The sequence below is a fragment of the Hylobates moloch genome, unplaced genomic scaffold (genome assembly GCF_009828535.3).
Source record: "Hylobates moloch isolate HMO894 unplaced genomic scaffold, HMol_V3 SCAFFOLD_17, whole genome shotgun sequence".
In the NCBI taxonomy this organism is placed as follows: Eukaryota; Metazoa; Chordata; class Mammalia; order Primates; family Hylobatidae; genus Hylobates; species Hylobates moloch.
In genome coordinates, this window is record NW_026652292.1 from 48,576,812 (window position 1) to 48,604,505 (window position 27,694).

General features: G+C 39.8%; 1 protein-coding gene across 6 annotated transcripts in view; it reads left to right on the plus strand.

Moving 5' to 3' along the window:
* ATP8A1 (ATPase phospholipid transporting 8A1) overlaps window positions 1-27,694 on the plus strand; it is a 250,631-nt gene that overhangs the window by 112,727 nt on the left and 110,210 nt on the right. For all 6 annotated transcript variants that reach the window (XM_032135949.2, XM_032135950.2, XM_032135948.2 and 3 more), the window contains 3 exons: window positions 1,320-1,389; window positions 20,257-20,341; window positions 22,803-22,942. In XM_032135949.2, coding sequence (XP_031991840.1) covers window positions 1,320-1,389; window positions 20,257-20,341; window positions 22,803-22,942 — 295 coding nt within the window. The remainder of the gene's footprint in view (window positions 1-1,319; window positions 1,390-20,256; window positions 20,342-22,802; window positions 22,943-27,694) is intronic.

A 27,694-nucleotide genomic window follows, 5' to 3' on the forward strand; every position in this document is an offset into this window, starting at 1 on the left:
GTAGAATGCATAGGTGTTGTTACAAAGGAGGCCCAATTAAATATATTCCTGATGTACAGGGTAGAGATTGGGGTAGTAATACCAGGAGCATTATGGATGAAGAAAGAGGGAACTTAAATATTCCTTTTTTTTTTTTTTTTTTTTTTTTGAGACAGAGTCTCACCCTGTCACCCAGGCTGGAGTACACAATCTCGGTTCACTGCAACCTCCACCTCCCGGGTTCAAGTGATTCTTCTGCCTCAGCCTCCCGAGTAGCTGGGATTACAGGCACGCAATACCATGCCTTGCTAATTTTTGTATTTTTAGTAGAGACAGGGTCTCACCATGTTGATCAGGCTGGTCTCGAACTCCTGACCTTGTGATCCGCCCGCCTCGGCCTCCCAAAGTGCTGGAATTATAGGCATGAGCCACCGTGCCAGGCCGGGAACTGAAATATTTCTAAATACCTCTGAAAGAAACTCCTGACTGTACACTATGATACCATAACTGACTGCTTCTGCATATTGAACTCATCTCAGTTTTTTAGCTGGTAAAACAAATAGACACAGACATTTGAGTAGTCCTCTTCTGCCCTCAGTTCTGAGGAGGATGCTTATACACTCATGGTCCAAATGAGAACTATCCTTTGTAATGCTGTCGCAGTTTCTTCCATTCAGTGTTATTTGCAATCTCTTTTTACTAATGCATTGAAACATGTACATTTGACAGACAGTTCTTATTAAACTATGTCACCAACAGTATTAAAATGTTTGTGCTCATTAGCTTAATTTTGCTGCATAAATTAGGTTTTTATCATGATGCCAGTGGTTTGCTAGTCATCATTGAAAAACTATAGTTGTGAATGCTTAAGTTGTTTTTTAAAGTACTAGTATTTGCCTTCATGTGTGGTGGGGTGTCACTGATTATCGTTTCTATTTTTAATAACAATTGATTTGTATTGATATTTCTATTTTTGATAAAAACTATTAATATAATTTATCCTTAAAGAAACCAACTCAAATATTTTTTCCAATCCGAAAACATTGAACTAGGACTTTACTCTGGTGGGTATGAGCTCTTGCAGGTTTCTTAGGAACGATTTTGTCAACTATTCCACTAGAACAGTAGATGGTACCCTGGTGCCTTAAAAAGCATAATGTAACTTTTACAGGTGCCCAACTGTACACCCAGGGAATAGTTTGTGTATGTGGAAGGTTAGGGCTCATGATTTGGTCAGATTTATTTTTTTACTGTGAATATTAAAATATGTGAGGCGTGACAAACACATAGATGCATATCCTTGGTATGATGACACATTATGCAAAACTTATTTCTTTCAGTGCTAGAAAAAGAATGTCAGTGATTGTTCGCACTCCATCTGGGAAGTTACGACTCTACTGCAAAGGAGCTGTAAGTTTTTATTTTTTACAGTTTTGATTTATGATGGTTTATAATGTATATGTTAGGCATTCTATGGAAATATAACACAGATGTTTAACATGAAGTTGCTGACATCCACTTTTGTTGGTGTTTTATAGTAATAGTGTTCAGCCTCTTCTGGTGAAATGTGGAATTCCTTCTGGGTAAATTTGGTGCTTTGAAAAAGTTTGGCCTAGGTTATTTTTATAGTTCAATTTTTGATACATAATATTTGAGGTTTCTACTATATAAACTCTTAGAAGACAGTTAAATACAGAAAATATTTAAAAATTGTATTAAAATGTGATTCACTCTAGTTTGAATCTAATTTTTTAAAGAGCACAGAAATGGAAAATTAGATCACAGTTACTACCATAATTATGTCATGGGATTAGTTTGTCTTGCATTGTTTTAATTATAACAATTTCTGACTTGGCTTTGGTATATTGGCAGCTTATATTGACAGAAATAGTAATATGTTATTCTAACTGAATTTTTCCAGTTAAATATATTCATACTCATGGGAAAATGAGAAATCTGACCAGAGCCCTTTTTTTTAATTGAGATGAGTCAGTATTTTCCTTCTGAACTGTTCCTTCCATTTACCTAGTTTATAACCTTCCCAACTTGGAACATTCCTATTTTGAATAGAATCAACAGCCTTGCTTTATCGCATAGAAACTTGGAAACTGAACTTAAGCTCAAGCCTATTATTTAAATTCATTTTGAGAATGTTAAATGCCTTGGTTTAAAGACAATGAAATGCAATTTTTGAATGCCTTGATTTTAAAGCATTTTGGTAGAGTTATTTCATGATGTTTCATGAATTTAGTTTTAGAATTCCTTTGATTTTGTATTCTCATCGATTAAAACACCTAACATTTTTTCATTGTATGCATTCTACCATCACAATTTGAACTGCATTTTGGAGATAGGAAGATAAGACCTAAGACTTGTCAGGAGCTTAGACTAGTCAGAGAAATATTAAATAAAAAGAAGATTGGGATACAATTTTAAAGTGTATTGTAAAGATCTTCCACATCCCAAAAGTAATATTCAGTGATAAGGGAATAAAGAGAGCCTTTAACACATATACACCGTGGAATACTATGCAGCCATAAAAAAGGATGAGTTCATGTCCTTTGCAGGGACATGGATGAAGCTGGAAACCATCATTCTCAGCAAACTATCACAAGATCAGAAAACCAAACATTGCATGTTCTCACTCATAAGTAGGAGTTGAACAATGAGAACACGTGGACACAGGAAGGGGAACATTACACACCCTTTGGGGGTCGGGGGCTGAGGGAGGGATAGCATTAGGAGAAATACCTAATGTAAATGATGAGATGATGGGAGCAGCAAACCAACATGGCACATGTATACCTATGTATACATACCTATGTAACAAACCTGCACATTGTGCGCAGGTACCCTAGAACTTAAAGTATAATAATAATTTGTTTTTAAAAAAGAGAGCCTTTAAGACCTCCCACTTTAAATGTTTGATAAATGTCCAGTTTACAAAACCCAAATCACATCCTTGTATAGTTTGGAATCATCTTCTACCTAGAAACTTGTCTGAGGAGTTAAAGCTTTGAATAAAAAATAAAAACTGGCGGACTTCCATTTTTAATAATCATAGAATTAGCTTGCATATACTTTTGCTGTTCTGAAAAAAATTTTAATGTATTTTATATGGACTTTATTTTTAGAGCAGTTTTAAGTCCCCAGCAAAATTCAGCAGAAGATAGAGTCCACATGTACGCCCTGCCATCACACATACACATAGCCTCCCCATTATCAACATCCCCCACCAGAGTGGTACATTTGTAACAATCCATGACCTACACTGACACATCATTATCACCCAAACCCTAGACTGTACATGAGGGTTCACTCTTGGTATTGTAAATTCTATAGGTTTGGATAAATGTGTAGTGACATGTATCTACCATTATGGTATCATATACAGTATTTTCATTGCCCTACAAATCCGCTGTGCCCTGCCTAGTCATTTATCTCTTCCCCCAAGGCTCTGGCAACCACTGTTGCTTTTACTGTCCCCACTGTTCCTTTTACTGCCTTTTCCAGAATGTCATATAGTTAGAATGATATGGTATATAGCCTATCTGGACTGGCCTCTTTCACTTAGTAATATTCATTTAAGGTTCCTCCATGTCTTTTCATGGCTTGAGAGCTTGTTTCTTTTTAGCACTGAATAATCCATTGTCTGGATGTGCCACAGTTTATGCGTTCACCTGCTGAAGGACATCTTGGTCTGTTTCCAATTTTGGCAATTATATGAATAAAGCTACTGTAAACATGCATATGCGTGTTTTTGTGTAAACATAGGTTTTCATCTCATTTGGGTAAATACCAGGGAGAATAATTGCAAGATCTTACAGTAAGAGTAAGTTTCATTTTGTAAGAAACTGACAAACTGTCTTCCAAGTGACTATACCATTTTGCATTCCTATTAGCAATTAATGAGAGCTTTTGTTGCTCCACATCTTCACCCACGTTTGAAGTTGTCAGTGTTTTGGATTTGGGCTATTCTAATAGATGTGTACTGGTGTTTTATTGTTGGCTTAATTTCCAGTTCCCTGAAATACGATGTTGAACATTTTTTCATATGCTCATTTAACATCTGTATGTCTTCTGTGATGAGGTATCTTCAGATCTTTTGTCCATTATTAAATTGGTTGTTCATTTTCTTGTAGTTATTTATTTTTTTAATTTTATTTATTCATTTATTTATTTATTTTTAGAGACAGGGTCTCACTCTGTCACCCAGGCTGGAGGGCAGTGATGTGATCATAGCGCCCTATAACCTCAGTTTCCTGGGCTCAGGTGATCCTCCTGTCTCAGCCTTGTTTTTATTACTTGTACAAATTTATGGGGTACATGAGAAATTGTTACATGTATATAATGCAGAGTGATCAAGCCAGGATACTTAGTGTCCATCAACTTAGTACAATACATTTTTTGTGGAGTATAGTCACCCTACTCTGCTATCAAACATTGAATTGATTCCTTCTATCATACTGTATGTTTGTACTCTTTAACCCAGTCCTCTTTATCCTCCCTCCTTCCTTCCTCCTCCCTCCGTCTCACCCTTCCCTGTTGGTGTTTGTACTTTCTACCTCTATGGGATCATACTTTTTTTTTAGCTCTCACATGTAAGTGAGAATATGCAATGTTTGTCATTCTGTGCCTGGCATATTTCACTTGATAATGACCTCCAGTTTTATCTATGATACTGCAAATGACATGATGTCATTATTCTTTATGGCTGAATAGTATACCATTGTGTGTATATACACCTGTTTTTTTTAATCTATTGGTCTGTTGATGGACACTTAATTCCATATCTTTACTATTGTGAATAGTGCTGCAATAAACATGTGAGTGCAGGTATCCCTTTAATATATTGATTTTTTTTTTCCTTTGGGTACATACCCAGTAGCGGGATTGCTGGATTGAATGGTAATTCTAGTTTCTTTGAGAACTCTCTATACTGTTTTCCATAGTGGCTGTACTAGTTTACATTCCCACCAACAGTATGTAAGAAGTCCTTTCTCTCCACATCCTCGCCTATATCAGTTATTTGTTGTCTTTCTGATAATAGCCATTCTGACTGGGGTAAGATACATCTCATTGTGGTTTTGATTTGCCTCTGATTGCTAGTGATGTTGAGCATTTTTTCATATACTTGTTGACCATTTGTATGTCTTCTTTTCAGAAATGCTTACTCATGTCCTTTGCTCACTTTTTAAGGGAATTATTTGCCTGTTGTTTCAGTTTCTTGTATATTCTGGCTATTAGTCCTTTTTAGGGTGAATAGTTTGCAGATACTTTCTTCTATTCAACAGATTCTCTTCACTCTGTTTATTGTTTCTTTTGCTGTGCTTTTTAGTTTAACGTAATCCCATTTGTGAATTTTTGTTTTTGTTGCCTGTGTTTTCAAGATCCTGGCCATAAATTTTTTGCCTAAACCAATGCCCAGGATAGTTTTCCCTAGGTTTTCTTCTAGTATTTTTATAAGTTTGAGTCTTATGTTTGTTTTTAATCCATTTTGATTTTTTTGTTTTCTTTGTATATGGCAAGAGATAAGGGTTCAGTTTCATTCTTATTTCGGATGGGTTTTTAGATTTCCCAGCACCATTTATGGAAGAAGAAACATGACCTTTCTCTAGTGTAGGTTCTTATCAGCTTTGTCAAAGATCAGTTGGTTATAAATACGTGACTTTATTTCTGGTTTCTCTATTCTGTTTCATTGGTTTATGTGTCTGTTTTTATACCAATACCATGTGGTTTTGGTTACTATAGCCTTATAATAAATGTTGAATGTAGGTAATGTGATGCCCCCAACTTTGTCCTTTTTGCTCAGGATTATTTTAGCTATTTGGGCTCTGTTTTGGTTCCATATGAATTTTAGGATTATTTTTTCAACTATGAAGAATGGCATTGGTATTTTGCTTGGCGGGGGGATATTTTATTTTATTTTTTAGTACAAGAATAAATTCTTCAGTGGTGATTTCAGAGATTTCCATGCAGCCATCACCCAAGCAGTGTACACAATACCCAATATGTAGTCTTTTATCCCTCACTCCCCTCTCACCCTTCCTCTCCCCCCAGGTCCCAAAGTACATTGTATCATTCTCATGTCTTTGCATCCTTATAGCTTAGCTGTCGCTTATGAGTGAGAACATATGATGTTTGGTTTCCCATTTCTGAGTTACTTCACTTAGAATAATCATCTCCAATTCCATCCGGGTTGTTGCGAGTGCCATTATTTCACTCTTTTTATGGCTGAGCAGTATTCCGTCTTATACACATATACCACATTTTCTTTATCTACTTGTTGATTTATGGGCATCTGGGCTGGCTCCATATTTTTGCAATTGCAAATTGTGCTGTTATAAACGTGTGTGCAAGGATCTTTTTTGTATAATGACTTATTTTCCTCTGGGTAGATACCCAGGAGTGGGATTGCTGGATCAAATGATAGATCTACTTTTAGTTCTTTAAGGAATCTCCACACTGTTTTCCATAGTGGTTGTACTAGTTTACATTCCCACCAGCACTGTAAAAGTGTTCCCTTTTCACCACATCCCTACCAATATCTGTTATTTTTTGAGTTTTTGATTATGGCCATTCTTGCAGGAGTAAGGTAGTGTCACATTGTGGTTTTGATTTGCATTTCCATGGTAATTAGTGATGTTGAGCATTTTTTGTGTTTGTTCACCATTTGTATATCTTCTTTTGAGGACTGTCTGTTCATGTCCTTAGCCCACTTTTTGATGAGATTGTTTATTTTCCTCTTGCTGATTTGAGTTTGTTGTAGATTCTGGATATTAGTCAGATGCATACTTTGTGAAGATTTTCTCCCACTCTGTGTGGGTTGTCTGTTTACTGTCCTGATTATATTTTTTGCTGTGCTTTTTAGTTTAAGTCCCATCTATTTATCTTTGTCTTTGTTGCATTTGCTTTTGGGTTCTTGGTCATGAAGTCTTTGCCTAAGCCAGTATCCAGAAGGGTTTTTCCGATATTATCTTCTAGAGTTTTTATGGTTTCAGGTCTTAGATTTAAGTCTTTGATCCATCTTGAGTTGATTTTTATCTAAGATGACAGACGAGGATCCAGTTTTATTCTTCTACATGTGACTTACCAACTATCCCAGCACCATTTGTTGAATACGGTGTCCTTTCCCCACTTTATGTTTTTGTTTGCTTTGCTAAAGATCAGTTGGCCATAAGTATTTGACTTTATTACTGGGTTCTTCATTCTCTTCCATTGGTCTATATGCCTATTTTTATACCACTACCGTGCCGTTTTGGTGACTGTGGCCTTATATAATATTATAGTTTGAGGTCAGGTTATGTGATACCTCCAGATTTGTTGTTTTTGCTTAGTCTTGCTTTGGCTTTGCAGGCTCTTTTGTGGTTCCATACAAAATTTAGGATTATTTTTTCTAATTGTGAAGAATGGTGGTGGTATTTTGATGGGAATCGCATTGAATTTGTATATTGCCTTTAGCAGTATGTCATTTTTACAACATTGATTGTACCCATCCATGAGCATGGGATGTGTTTCCATTTGTTTGTGTCCTCTATGATTTCTTTCAGCAGTGTTTTGTAGTTTCCCTTGTAGAGGTCTTTCACCTCCTTGGTCAGGTATATTCCTAAGTATTTTTATTTTTTTGCACCTATTGTAAAAGGAGTTGAGCTCTTGATTCTCAGTTTGGTCACTGTTGGTGTACAGCAGAGCTACTGGTTTGTGTGCGTTAATTTTGTATCCTGAACCTTTGCTGAATTCATTTACCAGTTCTAGGAGCTTTTCGGAGGAGTTTTTAGGGTTTTTAGGTATATGATCATGTCATCAGCAAACAGCGACAGTTTGACTTCCTGTTTACCAATTTGGATTCCCTTTATTTCTTTCTCTTATCTGATTGCTCTGGCTAGAACTTCCGTATTATGTAGAATAAAAGTGGTGAAAGTGGGCATCTTTGTCTTGTTCCAGTTCTCGGGGGAATGCTTTCAACTTTTTCCCATTCAGTATAATGGTGACTACGGGTTTGTCATAGATGGCTTTTATTACCTTAAGGTATGCCTCTTCTATGTCGATATTGCTGAGGGTTTTAATCATAAAGGGATTCTGGGTTTTGTCAAATGCCTTTTCTGCATCTATTAAGATGATCATGTGGTGTTTTGTTTTGGTTTGGTTTGGTTTGGTTTTGTTTTTTGAGATGGAGTTTTGCTCTTTTTGCCCAGGCTGGAATGCAATGGCGCGATCTCAGCTCACCACAACCTCCACCTCCCGGGTTCAAGCGCTTCTCTTGCCTCAGCCTCCTGAGTAGCTGGAATTACATGTGTGCGCCACCATGCCTGGCTAATTTTGTATTTTTTTTAGTAGAGACAGGGTTTCTCCATGTTGGCCAGGCTGGTCTCAAACTCCTGACCTCAGGTGATCTGCCCGCCTCAGCCTCCCAAAGTGCTGGGATTACAGGCATGAGTCACTGCGCCCAGCCTGGTTTTTGTTTTTAATTCTGATTATGTGGTGTATCACATTTATTGACTTGCAGATGTTAAACTATCTCTGTATCCCTGGTATGAAACCCACTTGATCCTGGTGGATTATCTTTTTGATATGCTGCTGGATTCAGTTAGCAAGTTTTCTTGAGGATTTTTGTATGTATGTTCATCAGGGATATTGGTCTGTAGTTTTTTTTGTTATATTCTCTCCTGGTTTTGGTATTAGGGGGATACTGGCTTCATAGAATGACTTTGAATGGATTCCCTCTTTCTCTATCTTTCAGAATAGTGTCAATAGATTTGGTACCAATTCTTCTTTGAATGTCTGATAGAATTCAGCTGTGAATCCATCTGGTCCTGGACCTTTTTTGTTGGTAACTTTTTAATTACCGTTTCAGTCTTGCTGCTGATCTGTTCATAGGTTCTATATCTTCCTGGTTTAATCTAGGAGGGTTGTATATTTCCAGGAATTTATCCTTCTCCTCTGGGTTTTCTAGTTTAAGCACGTAGAGGTGTTCACAGTAGCCTTAAATGATTTTTTGTACTTTGGTCATATTGGTTACATTATAATATATCCTGTTTTGTTTCTAATTGAGCTTATTTGGATCTTCTCTCTTATTTTCTTGGTTAATCTCGCTAATGGTCTATCAATTTTGTTTATCTTTTCAAAGAACCAGCTTTTTGTTTAATTTCTATTTCATAGTTGTTGTTTCAATTTCATTTAGTTCTGCTCTGATCTTGGTAATTTATTCTGCTGGGTTTGGGGTTGGTTTGTTCTTGTTCCCCTGGTTCCTTGAGGTGTGACCTTAGATTGTCTATTTGTGCTCTTTCAGACTTTTTGACGTAGACATTTAATGCTGTGAACTTTCCCCTTAGCACTGCTTGTGCTGTATCCCAGAGGTTTTGATAGTTTGTGTCACTGTTATTCAGTTCAAATAATTTTTTAATTTCCATCTTGATTTCATTGTTGACCCAATGATCATTCAGGAGCAGGTTATTTAATTTTCATGTATTTGCATGGTTTTGAGGTTTCCTTTTGGAGTTGATTTCCAATTTGATTCCACTGTGGTCTAAGGTAGTACTTGCTATAATTTCAAATTTCTTAAATTTGTTGAGACTTGTTTTGTGGTCTGTCTTGGAGAATGTTCCATGTGCTGATGAATAGAATGTATATTCAGCATTTGTTGGGTACGATGTTCTGTAAATATCTGTTAAGTCCATTTGTCCGAGAGTATAATTTACGTCCATTGTTTCTTTGTTGACTTTCTGTCTTGATGACCTGTCTAGTTCTGTCATTGGAGTATTTGAAGTCCCCCACTATTACTGTGCTGCTGTCTATCTCCTTTCATAAGTCTAGTACTAATTGTTTTGTAAATTTGGGAGCTCCAATGTTAAGTGCATATATATTTGGGATTGTGATATTTCCTGTCGGATTAGTCCTTTTGTCATTATATAATGTCCCTCTTTGTCTTTTACTGCTGTTGCTTTATGTTTGTTTTGTCTAGTATAAGAATAGCTACTCCTGCTTGCTTTTGGTGTCCATTTGCATAGAATGTCTTTTTCCACCCTTTTACCTTAAGTTTTGTGAGCCCTAATGTGTCAGGTAAGTCTCTCGAAGACAGGAGATACTTGGTTGGTGAATTCTTATCCATTCTGCCATTCTGTATCTCTTAAGTGGAGCATTTAGGCCATCTACATTCAATGTTAGTATTGACACGTGAGGTTCTATTCTATTCATCATACTATTTGTTGCCTGAATACCTTTTTTTTTTTTCATTGTGTTAGTATTTTACAGGTCCTGTGAGATTTATGCTTTAAGGAGGTTCTATTTTGGTGTATTTCAAGGATTTGTTTTAGCAGTTCTTGTAGTGCTGGCTTGGTAGTGGCAAATTCTCTGAGCATTTGTTTTTCTGAAAAAGACTGTATCTTTCCTTCATTTATGAAGCTTAGTTTCGCTGGATACAAAATTCTTGGCTAATAATTGTTTTATTTGAGGCTAAAGGTAGGTCCTCAATCCCTTCTAACTTGTAGGGTTTCTGGTGAGAGATCTGCTGTTAATCTGATAGATTTTCATTTATAGGTTACCTAATGTTTTTGCCTCATATCTCTTAAGATTTTTTTCTTCATCTTGACTTTAGATAACCTGCTGACTATGTGCCAAGGTGATGATCTTTTTGTGATGTATTTCTCAGGTGTTCTTCCTTAGGAACACCAATTATTCTTAGGTTTGGTCTTTTAACACAATCCCAAACTTGTTGGAGGCTTTGTTCATTTTTTTAAAATTCTTTTTTCTTTATCTTTGTGAGATTGGAGTAATTTAAAAGCCTTGTCTTTGAGCTCTGAAGTTCTTTCTTCTGCTTGTTCAAATCTGTTATTGAGACTTTCCATTTCTCTAAGTGTGGCCTTCATTTCCAGAAGTTGTGATTGTTTTTTATTTATGCTGTTTCACTGGAGATTTTTCCAGTCATATCCTGCATCATTTTTTGGATTTATTTAAGTTAGACTTCACCTTTCTCTGGTGCCTCATTGATTAGCTTAATAACTGACCTTCTGAATTCTGTTTCTGGCAATTCAGAGATTTCTTCTTGAATTGGATCCATTGTGGTGACTTAGCATGATCTTTTGGGGTATTAAAGAACCTTGTTTTGTCATATTACCAGAATTGTTTTTCTGCTTCCTTCTCATTTGGGTAGACTATGTCAGAGGGAAGATCTGGGGCTCAAGGGCAACTGTTTAGATTGTTTCATCCCGTGGGGTACTCCCTTGATTTGGTATTCTCCCCCTTCCTCTAGGGATGGGGCTTAGTGAGAGCCAAACTGCAGTGATTGTTATTTCTCTTCTTGATCTAGCCACCCCTCAGAGATACCAGGCTCTGGGCCGGTCCTGGGGAGTGTCTGCACAAAGTCCTGTGATATGATCCATCTTCAGGTCTCTCAGCTGTGGATACCAGCACCTGCTTTGGTGGAGGTAGCAGGGGAGTGAAGTGGACTTGGAGAGGGTCCTTGGTTGTATTTTTGTTAAGTGTGCTGGTTTTGTTTTGGTTGGCCTCCAGCCAGGAGGTGGCACTTTCAAGAGCTCATCAGCTGCTGTAGTATGGGGAGGATGCAAGCTTGCCCTAAGGTCAGGCAGCAGGTGTGAAGCCATAGAGCTCCCAAGAGATGTCCTTTGTCTTGGGCTACCAGGGCAGGTAGACAAAGACTATCAGGTAAGGGCAGAGTCAGGCATGTCTGAGCTGAGACTCTCCTTGGGTGGGACTTGCTGAGGCTGCTGTGGGGGATGGGGGTGCGGTTCCCAGGCCAATGAAGTTATGTTCCCAGGGGTATTATGGCTGTCTCTGCTGCATCGCACACATCACCAGGGAAGTGGGGGAAGGCTGGCAGCCACAGGCCTTACCCAGCACCCATGCAGCCTGCAGCCCAAAAGGCTGGTCTCACTCCCACTGTGCACCCCAACAGCACCAAGTTTATTTCCAAGCAGCCAGTGAGCAGGGCTGAGAACTTGCCCCCAGCTACAAGCTTCCCAGCTGAGAAAGCAAGCTGACTCACAGTTCCTCAGCTGTCCCATGGAGCCCGCAGCAGCAGTCTTCCTCCTTCAAAAAGCATGAATTCTCTTGGCTTTCCTGGTATGTTCATGTGGTAGTTCTTGGAGCAAAAGTTCACGTCACACATGTCCATGTGAAGAGAGTCCACCAAACAGGCTTTGTGTGAACAACAGAGCTGTTTATTTCACTTGGGTGCAGACAGGCTGAGTCCAAAAAAGGAATCAGCAAAGGGTGGTGGGATTATCATTAGTTCTTATAGGTTTGGGATAGGCGTACAAAGTACATTCTTAAGGGCGGGGAAGAATATTACAAAGTACCTTCTTAAGGATGGGGGAGAATATATCGTATCAGTTAGGGTGGAGCAGGAACAAATCACAATGGTGGAATGTCATCCGTTAAGGCTATTTTCACTTTTGTGGATCTTCAGTTGCTTCAGGCCATCTGGATGTATACGTGCAAGTCACAGGGGATATGATGGCTTAGCTTGGGCTCAGAGGCCTGACAATTCACAATATGAGTCTCCACGCTGCTCCGTCCATCTGAGTGGGAGCTGCAAGTTAGTCCTGCCTCCTGTCTGCCATTTTCAGCATTGGTATTTTGATAGGGATTGCATTGAATCTATAGATGGCTTTGGGCAATATGGTCATTTTAGTGATATTACTCCAATCCAGTGGGGCATGGGATGTTTTCCATTTTTTTGTGTCACCTTCAATTTATTTATTTATTTATTTATTTATTTTTTGAGATGGAGTTTGTCGCCCAGGCTGGAGTACAGTGGCACGATGTCAGCTCACTACAACCTCCACCTTCTGGGTTCAAGCGATTCTCCTGCCTCAGCCTCCTGAGTAGCTGGGATTACAGTCATCCGCCATCATGCCCAGCTAATTTTTTTGTATTTTATGTAGAGACAGGGTCTCACCATGTTGGCCAGGCTGGTCTTGAACTCCTGACCTCAGGTGATCAGCCCACCTCGGCCTCCCAATGTGCTGGGATTACAGGCGTTTTGTTTTTCTTATAGAGATCTTTCACCTTCTTGGTTAAATTTATTCCTATGGGGTGTGTGTGTGTGTGTGTGTGTGTGTGTGTGTGTGTGTGTGTGTATTTTTGAGGCAGGGTCTCACTCTGCTGCCCGGGCTGGAGTGCAGTGGTATGATCATGGGTCACTGCAGCCTTGACTTCCTGTGCTCACATGATCCTCCCACCTCATACTCCCGAGTAACTGGGACTACAAGCATGCACCACCACACCTGGCTAACTTTTTTGTGTTTTTTGTAGAGGTGGGGTTTCACCTTGTTGCTCAGGCAGTCCTTGAACGCCCACCTCAGCCTCCCAAAATGCTAGGATTACAGGTGTGAGCCACCACACCTGGCCCTGGTATTTTATGTTTTTTATGACTGTTGTAAATGGGATTGGCTTTTTTCTTTCTCATCTAGATATTATTGGTATATAGAAGTGCTACTGATTTTTGTACATTGATTTTGTATCCTGCAACTCTACTGAATTCATTTATCAAAATTTGAGTTTTTTGGTAGTCTTCAGGTTTTTGCAGATATAAGATCATGTCATCAGCAAAGAGGAACAATTTGACTTCCTCTTTTCCAATTTGTATTCCTTTTATTTCTTTCTCTTGTTGATTGCTCTGGCCTTGACTTCCAGTACTATTTTGAATAGCTGTGAAGAAAGAGGGCTTCCTTATCTTGTTCCAGTTCTTGGAGGAAAGGTTTCAGCTTTTCCCTTTGCAATATGATGTTAGCTGGGGAATTGGTGAGGAAGTACTCATGACAGTTACAGTCCTTGTTTCTGCAGCTGGTCATGTAGTCGTAACTGGTATTGTTGACTGCCTTCTTCTGCTTCCCATTCTGTTTTCCCTTTGCCTTCAGCAAGCACCTCAGCAGGTTGTGGTTTTCTACCTGATGGAGTGACCCAAACCTTCATTCCTGAAGGGTCTGGGCCATTTGTAGTCCTGCCTGGATTGGGCTGTTGTAGTTTCCCATTGACCTTAATCACAGGGCATGGCAATACTAAGAGAAGCCCTAATGTATCTACTGTATTCCGTACATACTCTTTCCTACCTCTGTTATGGAGCAGTAGACTGATTTCATCTTGGTAGTCTGGGTCAGTCACCCCAGCCAACACTGTAACTCCCTTCCTAGCCTGTTGACTTAAAGGTAGGAGGAGCCCAAAGTGTCCAGGTGGCAATCTTAACTTCCAATTTAATTGAATCATTGTTGTGTCTCCTGATGACAGTGTTCCTCCCTCTGGAACTAAGACCTCTAGGCCAGCAAAACATATTGTCGCAGGAACAGGAAGCAAAAATGTTGCTAGTGGATCACTAGGGGTGATGGTGAGTGGTGCCACTTCCACTTCCACCTTGATTCCTGGACCCCTGAATCCTGGCTATGGGAGAAACAGTACCATATATTGGACGCTGATTCAGAGCATACATGGCCTTCTGGGGAACTTTGCTCCAGCCCTGCAAAGTGTTGTCACCTAGTTGGCATTGTAATTGTAACCCAAAAGGCCATTCCACCATTCTATCAATCTAGCTGCTTCAGGATGATGGGAACATGGTAAGACCAATGAGTTCCATGAGCATGAGCCCACTGCCACACCTCTTTAGCCATGAAATGAGTGCCTTGGTCAGAGGCAGTGCTGTGTGGAATACTGTGATGGTGGATGCATGAGCCCACTGCCACACTTCTTTAGCTGTAAAGTGAGTGCCTTGGTCAGAGGCAGTACTGTGTGGAAGACTGTGAGTCCACAGATGGTAGTCTTGGCGGAAGCACTGCGTGCAGGATAGGCAAACCCATATCCGGAGTAAGTGTCTATTCCAGTGAGGACAAACCTCTGCCTTTTCCATGATGCAAAAATCTGCCACCAGGTGGCTGGCTGATCACCCCGAGGAATGGTGCCATATCAAGCGCTCAGTGTTGGTCTCTGCTGGTGGTAAATTGGGCACTCAGCAGTGGCTGTAGCCAGGTCAGCCTTGGTGAGTAGAAGTCCATGTTGCTGAACCCATGAGTAACCTCCATCCCTGCCACCATGGCCACTTTGTTCATGGGCCCGTTGGGTGATGACAGGGGTGGCTGAGGAAAGAGGCTGAGTGGTGTCCACAGAACAGTTCATCCTATCCACTTGATTATTAAAATCCTCCTTTGCTGAGATCACCTGTTGGTGAGTACTCACATGGGATACAAATATCTTCACAGTTTTTGACCACTTAGAGAGGTCCATCCACATACTTCTTGCCCAGATTTCTTTGTCACCAATTTTCCAGTCATGCTTCTTCCAAGTCCCTGACCATCTAGCCAAACCATTGGCTACAGCCCATAAATCAGTATATAATCACATATCTGGCCATTTCTCCTTCCATGCAAAGTGCACAACCAGCTGCACTGCTTGAAGTGCAGCCCACTGGGAAGATTTCACCTCACCACTGTCCCTCAGGGATGTCCTAGAAACGGGCTGTCATGCTGCAGCTGTCCAATTTCGGGTAGTGCCTGCATATTGTGCAGAACCATCTGTGAACCAGGCCCTAGTCTTTTCCTCTGTCAGCTGATCATAGGGAACTCCCCATGAGGCCATCGGTGCAGGCTGGGGAGGAGAAAGCAGAGTGGTAGGAGTGGAGACCGTGGGCATTTGAGCCATTTCCTCACGTAACTGACTTGTGCCTTCAGGACCTGCTCAAGCCCGATCACATATATACCACTTCAATTTGATGATGCAGTGCTGCTGTGCATGACCCACTTCATGGCTAGATGGGTCAGAAAGCACCCAGTTCGTGATAGGCAGTTCAGGTCGCACTGTGACTTGATGACTCATGGTCCAATGTTCAGTTTCCACCAAAGCCCAGTAGCAAGCCAAGAGCTGTCTCTCAAAAGGAGAGTACCTACCTGCAGATTATGGCAGGGCCTTGCTCCAAAATCCTAGGTGCCTCCACTGTGATTCACCTATGGGGGCCTGCCAAGGGCTCCAAACAGCGTCCCTATTTGCCACTGACACCTCAAACACCATTGGATCTGCTGGCTCATATGGCCCAAGTGGCAGAGCAGCTTGTACAGCAGCCTGGACCTGTCTCCTGTTCTGGACCCCACTCAAAACTGGCAGCCTTTCAGGTCACGCGATAAATGGGCCAGAGTAACACACCCAAATAAAGAATGTGATGCCTCCAAAATCAAATAAGCCCATTAGGCATTGTACCTCTCATTGTAGGAGGGGCCAAATGCAACAACTTATCCTTCACCTTAGAAGGAATAGCTCAACAGCCCCCACACCACTGGACCCCTAGAAATTTTACTGAAGTAGAAGGTCCCTTAATTTTAGTCAGGTTTATTTCCCATCCTCTGGCACGCAAATGTCTCACCAATAAGTCCAGTGTGTTTGCTACTTCTTGCTCACTGGATCCAATCAGCATAATGTCATCAGTGTGATGGACCAGTGTGATATCTTGTGGAAGTGAAAAGCCATCAAGGTTTCTCTGAATAAGATCATGACACAAAGCAGGAGAGTTGATATACCCCAGAGGTAGGACAGTAAAGGTATATTGAAGGCAAATTGCTTGGTAGGCCTTATGGGCAGGAGTGGAGAAAAAGGAATTTGCCAAGTCAGTGGCTGCATACCAGGTACCAGGAGATGTGTTAATATGCTCAAGCAATGAAACCACATCTGGTACAGCATCTGCAATTGGAGTCACCACTTGGTTAAACTTATGATAATCCAGTGTCATTCCCCAAGATCCATCTGTCTTCTGCACAAGCCAAATGGGAGAGTTGAATGGGGATACGGTGGGAATCACCACCCCTGCATCTTTCAAGTCCTTGATGGTAGCACTAATCTCTACAGTCCCTCCAGGGATGTGATCTTGTTTTTGATTTACTATTTTTCTAGGGAGAGGCAGCTCTCATGGCTTCCATTTGGCCTTTCCCACCATAATAGCACTCACCCTACCAGTCAGGGAGCCAATGTGGGGGTTCTGCCAGCTGCTAAGTTTGTCTATGCCAATTATGCATTCTGGCACCAGGGAAATGACCACAGGATGAGCCTGGAGACCCACTGGACCCACTGTAAGTCAGACCTGAGCTAAAACTCCATTAATTACCTGACCTCCATAAGCCCCTATTTTAACTGGAGAACCACAATGACATTTTGGATCTCCTGGAATTATCGTCAGCTCAGAGCCAGTGTCCAGTAGTCCCCAAAATTTCTCATCATTTCCCTTTCACCAGTGCACAGTTACCCTGGTGAAAGGCCACAGGTCTCTTTGGGGAAGGATGGGAGAAAGATTAACAGCATAAATTGTCGGTTATGTAGTAGGGTCCTTCCTCTAGGGGACCCAGCCTCAAATTAGTCTTTTATCCATTTGACCTAGAAGTTTTCTGCTTATATAAATTTGAAAACTCAGGCAATTCTTTTTGAGTGTAGCGCATCTCCTCATGAGTCACACTCTCATCCTCACCTCTAGGGGCCCGCTGGGACTTTAGTTACAGGTCTAGAAGCAAACAGGGGTGTTGGGGGTGGCTCCTGAAGAGAATCAACATCATCTTGCCTGGCACCTGCCTCAGGAGAGGCCATCATTGTTACCTCAGGCAGCACAGGGTTTAGCTCCTCAGCCAAAGGTGGAAAGGCTGATGGCAGCATGGTTCAGAGAGGGAATGTTGCCACTACTGGGGATGGGGAAGCTGTTACTTTTGGCAAAAAAGGTTCATCAGAGTTTACAAATTCAGTGTCCCCAGCTTCATCAGGGTCCTCCCACATGTCCCCATTCCAAGTTGCAGGGTCCCATTCTTTTCCAATCAATGTCCTCCCTTTAACAGTAGACACATGTTGAGGCTATGCATGCTCCTTTCCCTGCAGGTCAGCCACTTGCATGATAACAGCTTGTGTCTGTTTTTCCACAATTTCAGCTCTTTCCCTACAGGAGATAAGACTCTCACTTAGGGCAATCTTAGCAGGTTTGAGACTCAGTATCTGCTTCTGAAGCCAGGAGACAGAATCCCTGAGTTCGTCATTTTCTTTCATCACTTGTCCACTGAACTTAGGAGCAACCAACCAGCTTCATTATGTTCCTTGGTTCTCCACATATGGCCAAAGGTATTATGTATAGAGTCACTAAACTCATTGCCTCTCATGAACGAAGAATCAGGAATGTCAAATGCATTTATTTTACATAACTCTCCAAACAGTTTACACCAAGGACTATCAGTGTTCTCCATACTACTAGAAGTAGAGTCCTTAGCATTTTGGGGTCTAATCATATTAAGCAGCCACCTCCAGAAACCCCAAAACCAATGAAAGAACTCCATCTTAATATTCTGTTCCTCTAGAACCACTCTTGGTACCAAAATCTGTATTGGTCAGAGTTCTCTAGAGGAACAGAATTAATACAATAAATACATATATATAAAGGGGAGTTTATTAAGCATTAACTCACACAATCACAAGGTCCCACAATAGGCTTTGGGACCTGCAGGCTGAGGAGCAAGGAGAGCCAGTCTGAGTTCCAAAACTGAAGAACTTGGAGTCCGATGTTCAAGGGCAGGAAGCATCCAGCATGGGAGAGAGATGTAGGCTAGGAGGCTACACCAGTCTTGCCATCTCACATTTTTCTGCCTGCTTTATATTTGCTGGCAGGTGACTAGATTGTGCCCATCCAGATTAAGGGTGGGTCTACCCCCAGCCCACTGACTCAAATGTTAATCTCCTTTGGCAACACCCTCACAGACACACCCAGGATCAATACTTTGTATCTTTCAGTCCAATCAAGTTGACACTCAGTATTAACCATTGCAATGTTTATTCGTTTTTCATGTGTAGGCATGGCCAGCCGATTGCGATTTTCGTTTTAAAAACATACTATACATTTAATGCAGAAGGCCTCATCTTTCTTCTGCTTTTTCTCAACACTATAAAGAAGGTAGAAAATTAATTTTTCCCATTCTAAACGTCAGTGTCTTCCACTAGAATGTTTGGATACAGTACAGAATTTAATCCTTTTAACTATATTACTTATCACTTTTGTTTTCATGATTTTAATGTTTTCAAATATTTTCTTAGTTTTAGATTGGAATGTATTAATATCATTGAAAATATTATTTTCAAATTTAATTCTTCTTAAAAGAAGAATTTACAAATGATTCTTCTCATTCTCAGGAAGGAGCCATGAGAGGAAACTATCATTTCCTTTTGCTTTGCCCCCCTTCCCATTCCATCACTGAAAAATGAAAAGAAATTCAGAATTGCGGCTTGGAATACTCCATCTGTTCTGAGGTCACTAAGTTCTGTTTCTCTCAAGGGTTCTAAATCATACTCCATTAGTCTGCTTCCAAATATCAGCCCTGAGACTGGAGACCCCAAAATGGGTAATATCACTGAGAAAGTAATTGCAGATAAATGATTTATTTTTTCCTGGTCTAATAAAACCATGAAGGTTGAACACTAAAATTCTTAAAGCACTAAACCAAAGCTGGATAATAACTAAAGGAATAGTAGGCAATTTATAAAAGAGCAAAAGCTAGAGAAGCATAAGTGGTGCATGAAGTTAAAGCTGAAAAGGACTTTAAACATAATCTGGTAACAAAATTTTACAGATTAAGTAAACTGAGTCTTAAAGCTAAAGTGACACAGAAACATTCAGCTATTTAAGACATTTCGAGATTTGTCCAAGGTTCTCCCCACAATACCCACTGGCCCTCTCAGTGGATTTAGTCCTGTATTTCTTAAAGTTTGTTCTTCTGTGAGCGCTGGTCCCATAAACATGCTCTAAACCCTAAAAAGTTCTGTGATTCAATGAGTTTGGGGCACATATCATGTAGCCCCTTCGAGATCCACTGTGCACACTGGCATTTTAAAGTCCCCAAGGATTATTGCAGCAAGACAAGCTCTGTTGCTTCGCTCAGTCCCGTGTTTCCCAAACTTAATTGAGTTCTGGACCGTTCTTCCTTGCAGCACCTATGAATACCTATGAAGGTGTTCTGGAAAACCTTCTGGGTTGGGGTAGATCTTGCAGCATGTGGAAGGTAAGTGAGGTAGAATATGAGATATGAACATGGGAATAACTACAGTTTTATTCAGAAAGAGGAAAGATGAAGGTGCAAGACTAGAGACTTATTAATGTCACTAGCAAAATAGTATTATTAGACAAAAATATCTTGTTCTTTAAAACGAATGCTAAAAGAGATTGGTGGTTGTTACACTGATTTCCTACTGCTATTGTTACCAACATCAACTTTATTAAACTCAGAATGCTTAATTAAGTCATTTTACCCTCTTTTTGTTTTCCAGGACACTGTAATTTATGATCGACTGGCGGAGACGTCAAAATACAAAGAAATCACCCTAAAACATTTAGAGCAGTTTGCTACAGAAGGTAAGTGTAATTCAGCAATAAAGCATGATTAAAATAAAAAGAAATCATATACTTCTGATACCTTGATCCTTATTATTATTAGAGATTCCAAAAGTAAGACGTCAGCTGTTGGCAATTTAGATTTTACTATATGCTGTTCCCAGCGTGTATTTTTATTTTACTTTCCTAAAACTATATTTATTAAAATTTTGAGCAACTTTGTTCCCACGTTTTAAATGGTAGGACCTATAAATGTTTTACTTTTAGAGTGGATCATATTTACCGTTTAGATACTTCACTTTGTATCTTGAGCAATTCATTAGGAGAAGAAGCAAGACTCAAAAAAAAAAACATATTCTAATCTGAATAAGAAAGAAAAAATAAACCTAAACTGTTAAAATAGTTATTAGATTTAGTTTCAACTCAAGACTTTCTATTAAAAACTTATGTAACTATTAAAATTGTTATTCAATTTATTACAACTCAAGAGTTTTTTAGAGAGCCCCTACCACACGCCAGGCTCTGTGTGAGGCCTAAGAATCCAAAGTAGGATAAACAAGCTTCGCCCTGTCTCTCTGTCCTCCTGAAATATATTATGTGCAAGGCAAAGCAGTACATAGTCTAGAGAGAGCATCTAGGTTAGATGAAAGGCAACAAGGGTTGTTAAACATGAGAGTCACTTACTACAAGAATTTGTAGAGTCTTATCTCATACTTGACAATGGTAGTTATAGCTGAATCTAAATCTCCAGTCTCAGTTTTCACTCCTGTCTGTTTCAGCTGGAACTGTTGCCAGTGGCACCAAACTGACCTGATCAAATACTTTTTCCTGTTAATTCAGGCAGAGAAAAGATAGGAATGTTTTTTAAAACACTAGGCAAAAACAAAAGCCAAAACAAAAAAAAAAAAGATGGCTTTTGAAAAACCTCTGTATAGTTCTTCAAAATGTAAAAGCATGGAAACATATACATTCATAGAATTCAGATTCCTTAAAGCCCAGCCTCAGTCCTTGGCAGGTGCAACCTACCCAGCCTACAACACAGGTTCTTTTTGTTTTGGAGGAAACTGAGGGCATCTTTCTCCTCTCTGGATGTGATGTTAAAGATACTCAACTCTTAGATTTTAATGGTTTGGGCCCCACCTCCACCCTATTCTTTCTGGCCCTGGGCTGGATGACACTTCTCCCCGTGACTACCCTCCAGTAAGTTTTCCAGCCAAGTTTCCAAGAGAGAAAAACATGTCCTAAGATGGCCCCAGAGATTTAAGTTCCACTCTCAGTGATCTGGCAATAGACCACCCTTTCTTGGAAGGTAGAGTCCTCTGGGAACTTTGTGTATTCCTTGCTTCTTACTTCTGACATGTTCCCTTAAACACATTTTGTCTTGAGATTACTAAGCCTAGCATCTGGTCCTAGTCATTCTAAGAGTTAAATGACCTGGAGTGAGGGCGTTGTCTTCTTGCGAACCTAGATAACTGCTTCCTTGGGTAGCTGACAAGTGTTTTGGCCTCTCCTTTCTTCCAATCCATCTACTTTTTTCTGGCTGAGAGAGATGTGAGTTACGAAATTGGCAGGCACCAGACACGGGGTGGGTCACTTTACATATCAGCTTTGATTGTTTTCCCGGGGTGTATCTGCTGGCAGTTCTTTTTTGCCACTATCCCTCAACTATACTTAGACTTTTAAACTACAGATTTATGATGACAAAGAATAGTAATAAATGCAGTCATATATCCTAGTAAGAGGAAGGTGGCTTTCCCAGTAGACCCCACCAGGGTCTCTCTTCCTTCGTAAACATCTGTGAGGCCTCTATAATAAGTCAGCCACTATGCTTGGTACTGAGTTACTCTGAAGAACTCTGGGTCCCTGCTTTCCAAGTGCTTTAATAGAGGAGACACACAAGAAAAACTGTAAAACATTGTCACTCACGCCATAGGAGTGTTACTGCCATTGGCATCTGGGTGAGAGGAGGGTGCATCAAAGAGCTGATTTTCAGAGCTGAGTCTTAAACTACTTGCAAGGCAGACTGGGCAGTCACTGGGGAACGCACAATGGAGAAAAAGTTACCAGCATGTGCAGAGACCCACTATGTGGGAAGTGAATGGCAGGGAATGAGAGTGAAGGCACCTGATGAAACATACACAAGCCGTACTTTGGGGCTTAAATTTTGTCCTGGGGAAAAAATGGAAGATTCGAAGCAAAAGAGTTGCTTGATGAGATTCAGATTTTAGAAGCGCCACACTATGCATGGAAGATGGATTAAAAGGGTTGGGAATTAGAAGCAGGGTGCCAATTTTAAAAACCAGGGGAACATTAATCTGCGTTTTATACTAAGTTTTTGTCATAATTTAATTGGACTTGAGCATATTGTTTGTATGGAATCACTTTTTTCAAAATGAGACTTTGTGAAATAAAAACAGAAACCTCAGACTTCTGAAGAAAATCTTCTTTGGTGTGTTGGGGTGATGTATGCTATCTTTCTCAGGGTTAAGAACTTTATGTTTTGCTGTGGCTGAGATTTCAGAGAGTGACTTTCAGGAGTGGCGAGCAGTCTATCAGCGAGCATCTACATCTGTGCAGAACAGGCTGCTCAAACTCGAAGAGAGTTACGAGTTGATTGAAAAGGTACGTGGATGATTCTGTTGATCATACAGAGGGTTTGGTTTCTGAGAGTTTCGATCTTTATTCAAGGAACCAATGAATAAAAATCAAAATATCTTGACATACCATTCACTATTGAATACCCTCTCATCATCTAAGCATTAACAAGTATTAATATGCATTAAAATGTTGCTGAGAAGCCTTTGGGGTTAGACATTACTTTGTATAGATCTTCACTCTTTTCACAATTTTGGATCAAAGTTTGGCCAGTCTAGCAATCTCCTTGCCAACGTATTTCAGTTTCTGGATCTCTGAGGATATGGAACATGCCCCTACACACACGCACACATTACATACATGATGTGTACTTTGAGTTAATAATAAGTATAATATGCAATGCAATATAAAATAGTACTGTAATCACATAGCTTGCGTAGCTGATAATATATATGAGAGTAATCCAGTGCTTACACTTGCCCAGTCATTGCGACAAACATATACCTGTATTATTTCTGTCACAGCTGTAAATGTCCTCATTTTACAGATAAAGAAACCAAGGCTATTAAGCCAGAAAGTGATGGATACATTACGATTGATGGCTGTAGAAATAGCAAGAGTCTTACTTCCTTAATTAAGAAACATTTTTGTGTAGCACTTGCTGTGTGCCAGGTGCTGTTCATAGCACTTTCATCTATTAATCTAGTCCTCGCAACATCCCTTTGAGGTGCTAATTATTCCTATCTTATAGATGAAGAATCCAGGGTAACAGAGAGGGGAAGTAATTTGACTGAGAGTACACAGCTCCTAATAGGGGGAGCCAGAATCCTCACTCTTCCTCCAGTATTCATGCTCTAAATCAAGCAAGTGACTTCATTCTAACCTCTAGCTTGCCGTTAGATAACTCTTCAATAGCACTTATGTTTGTATTGCATAGAATCAAACTAGCCTGTCCGCTGCGGTTTACTTGATCTTTTCTCCAGGTAAGTAAAGGCTGATATTTCGTTCTTCTTTCCTCTCTATCAAACTGTGTACTTCCTTGTACCTCTGTATTGAAAGGTGACTGGTGCCACCAGTACCTCCTGGACTATTTCCCACCTCTGCTCCTCATGTCCCCTCCCTTTATGTAATGTGGGGATGCCATGTTCTAGCTGCAGATGGTTTTCTTTATTGCACAAGGTTGCCATATGCAACTCAAGATATTGGTCTCCTGTCTCCTCAACAGATTATCACTTTTTATGGAAGGTGATTGTTTCCCATATAGCCTTTATATTTTGTAAGGGGAAGATACCTAAATATAAATATAAGCTCACATATATCATACCTGTATGTATAGAGATAGATATGTAGATATATCTAGATATCTCCTCCTTATATTTGAACTTAACTTTTTATTCTGCTTATTTATAAGAAGACATGCAATAGCATGTATGGTGTCTTCCAGCATGATACTCCAACCCTAGATTTTATAGATATACACACACCAGGGGGCTTGTTATCAATTGACTTATTTCAATGTCTCTCTTGCCTATCTTCCCCACTCCTTCCCTCCCCACTCCCTCCACCTTCTCTCTCTCCATTTCCTAACATATTTATATATGATTATGTCTTTGGGGTATTTATGTAGTGAAATAAAATAATCTGAGGCCATAATCATAATCTCTTTTAATCTGCCCAACTAAAGTCACATATCTTAAAGCATTAGTGCTATTGATTTTTAATCTTTGCTTCTCTTACTCTTTTAAGAATTAAAAAAAAAAATCCAGTTTGGAAATGATTTTTTTCCTGTCTCTGAATATAAGGCAGCCTTGCTTCCCATCCTCATGAGACAGAATTAATATGTAATGTCAGAATAAAAAACTATATTTGAAAATGTATCCTAAACATATTAAATTGTTTCCACTTGAAGCACAACTTCAGTTCTAGAGTTGAATGTTTAATGTACCTAATATCCTTATTCTCTGGATGCCCTAGAGTTTTTTATAGATTAGATTTTCTAGGTTTAACAGTTTTGTTTCTTGTTCTTTTAATAACTGATTAAAAGCCTTGCAACCTCCAGCTTTTAACTGAACTAGATGTCAACGTTTTCCCAGCAGATGGCGATCATGAGCTACATTAAAATTTAAGTTGACTGAGGCACTCCATTAAAAGTGGAGTGTGTGTGTATACACATATACACATACATCTATATATGTGTCTATATGCATCTATGTAAACTACATATAGTTTACAGATGACAGAAACCTCCCTTATGACTGCTTTTTACCTAAAATAAATGAAAACGGGAATTTATAACTAATTTGTCTTTACTTCATAGTAAGCCATGCTCTCTGTTGTTGAAAATCTAAGATCCAGAAAGATTAAGAGATTGGGTCATTTACTCAGCCAGCCTGCTCCAAATGAAGACTGATTCTGTGTGCATCTCTAGTCCTGAAACTGGAGCTTCATTTGGCGATCCATCTGAATAACTTTCATCAAGCAGTTCATGTTTACATGCTCATGCACAAGCAAATGAGACTGTGGCCCTCTGGGTACCACGGTCGGAGCAAATTCCCTAAATGAAGAGATCTTGAGGAACCCAAAAAGGTGGCCCACAAATTTGATCTGAAGGAAGCTTTTCGAGAGGTGGTAATTTTTGAAATGGGCCTCCAAGGATAATCTTACCAGTCAGAGGAGAGCAGACATCATTGTAGGGAAAAAGAGTAGACAAAATAGACCAGCTGCGATGGCTCACACCTGTAATCCCAGTGTTTTGGGAGACCAAGATGGGAGGATCATTGAGTCCAGGAGTTTGAGACCAGCCTGGGCAAACATAGGGGGAGACTCTGTCTCTATAAATAATTTTTAAAAATTAGCTGGATGTGGTAGCATGCACCTGTGGTCCCAGCTACTCAGGAGGCTAAGGCAGGGAGAATTGCCTGAGCCCAGGAGGCTGAGGCTGCTGTGAGCTGTGAAAGTACCACTGCACTCCAGCCTGGGTGACAGAGTGAGACCCTGTCTCAAGGTAAAAATAAATAAATAACACAGGGATCTTTGTGACCAAGCTGTTTTTCTGAAGTGTTTCCATTAACTGTGATCATAGGAGGACTGTAGGATTTTTAATATAGAGAGTCAGGGTTATATCACTTCTTTCTTGGTCTCAGACTCTATTCTTTGTTAAAATCAGCTGGGATGAGGGTTCAGAAGTTGTGATTTACTGCCATTAAAACCACTCTAGTGAGGCAAGTTTCAGCATGTCAGACCACAGATTCTTCCAGCATGTTACCCTGGCTTTAAATTGAGCAAATACAGTCCTAGGGTTCATCCATTGTCTTCTTCCTTACCTACTTTAACTGAGACATGCCGTTTATGTAATCTATTTTTATGTGATTGGAATCCATTTTTGTGTAGACCATAATATTGGACTTAGCATGTCATTATTGGACTTAGCATGTCAGACAGTGAATTTTTAAACCGTGAGGGTCATTTTCACATCTTTTTTTTTTAAGAACAGAGTTTTCCAAACAAACATTGCCTGAATCCTAATATATATAACTAATGAAAGCAGGGCTGCTTTGGCTGGAGTGAAAGAGCAGAGAGGAGATCCAAACTGGCTTTCCCCTCAGCCTCCACCTTGCCCTCATGGGTGCTCCAGGCCGGGCTTGTTGTGACTCAGAGGATCCACTAAGCACAGTTTGAAAACCGTGTATTACATTTGTATGTGGACTTTTTAGAAAACAAATTCCTCAAAAGATCAGAACATCGTTGTGCCCGTATGCAAGATGTTTCTGAACCTATTTGAATTGATATGTCATTGCCACATTAATGGTAGTATTACATTCACAACATTCAAAATGTAAAAGATTTGTAAAGTTTTTCCTAAAATAATATTTTAGTACAAAATAAGAGGAAATGTTACAGTAGGATTAAGGTTGTACTTTTAAATGCTGCTCTCTCCCTCTTGTCCCTCCAATGTTTGTTCAAACTGGTAATTCAGTTTTTAAAATTAAGTTAAATCCTTATTCCTTTGGGTAGTGTAACTCCTAGCATAAGCTGAAAAAAATATCCAAATAGACCAAAAATACACAGAAGGCATTTGTCCTTTGGTTGTGATGCTTAGTTACTCAGGTATGTTACTACCCAGCACGCTGAGCGCTAGAATGCGCTGCCTTCACTCTTGGGGCACACCACGGGAAGGAGGATGTGGAAAGTGAAAAAGTCCACCGGCTATTGTTATCCCTATTGACAGTCATCGTGAGATGAGAGGATTTGGGACTTTTAATTCTATCTATAAAATATAATTATCAGCTCTGTTCCAAAACTGTACTGTTTGAGCTCCAATACTTGCATTCATATGGTAAGCTTTTCAGGATATTTCTAAAAATTTTAACACTGAGAGTTGTTTCACGAATCAGTTGCTGATGCATCTTGTTTGTTTATTTTTTCTTTTGCTGTTACTAAATAAATCAAGAGGTGACACTGATTACTAGGAAGGCCTAACTTGTTCAGGAATAAGAAAGCTCACATGGTTAAAATGCAGATGGAATTATATCGGATATTTCAGTTGTCTTGACCCACTTTGTGAAGAATTGCAGGTTCACGCTGGGCATTGTGGACAGTAACACCTCTTAATCTCTTTTTGTCACCACTTGAGAGAATTTACAGTGGTCTCATTCTTTCAGACAACAAACTTGACCTGTTTTATCTCACCCTCGTTCTTTTGAAAGGTAGTCAACATATTAGGACTCATAATTTTAGATTGGGAAACCACTTATAGTGTCAGCCTATATTTTTTAAATC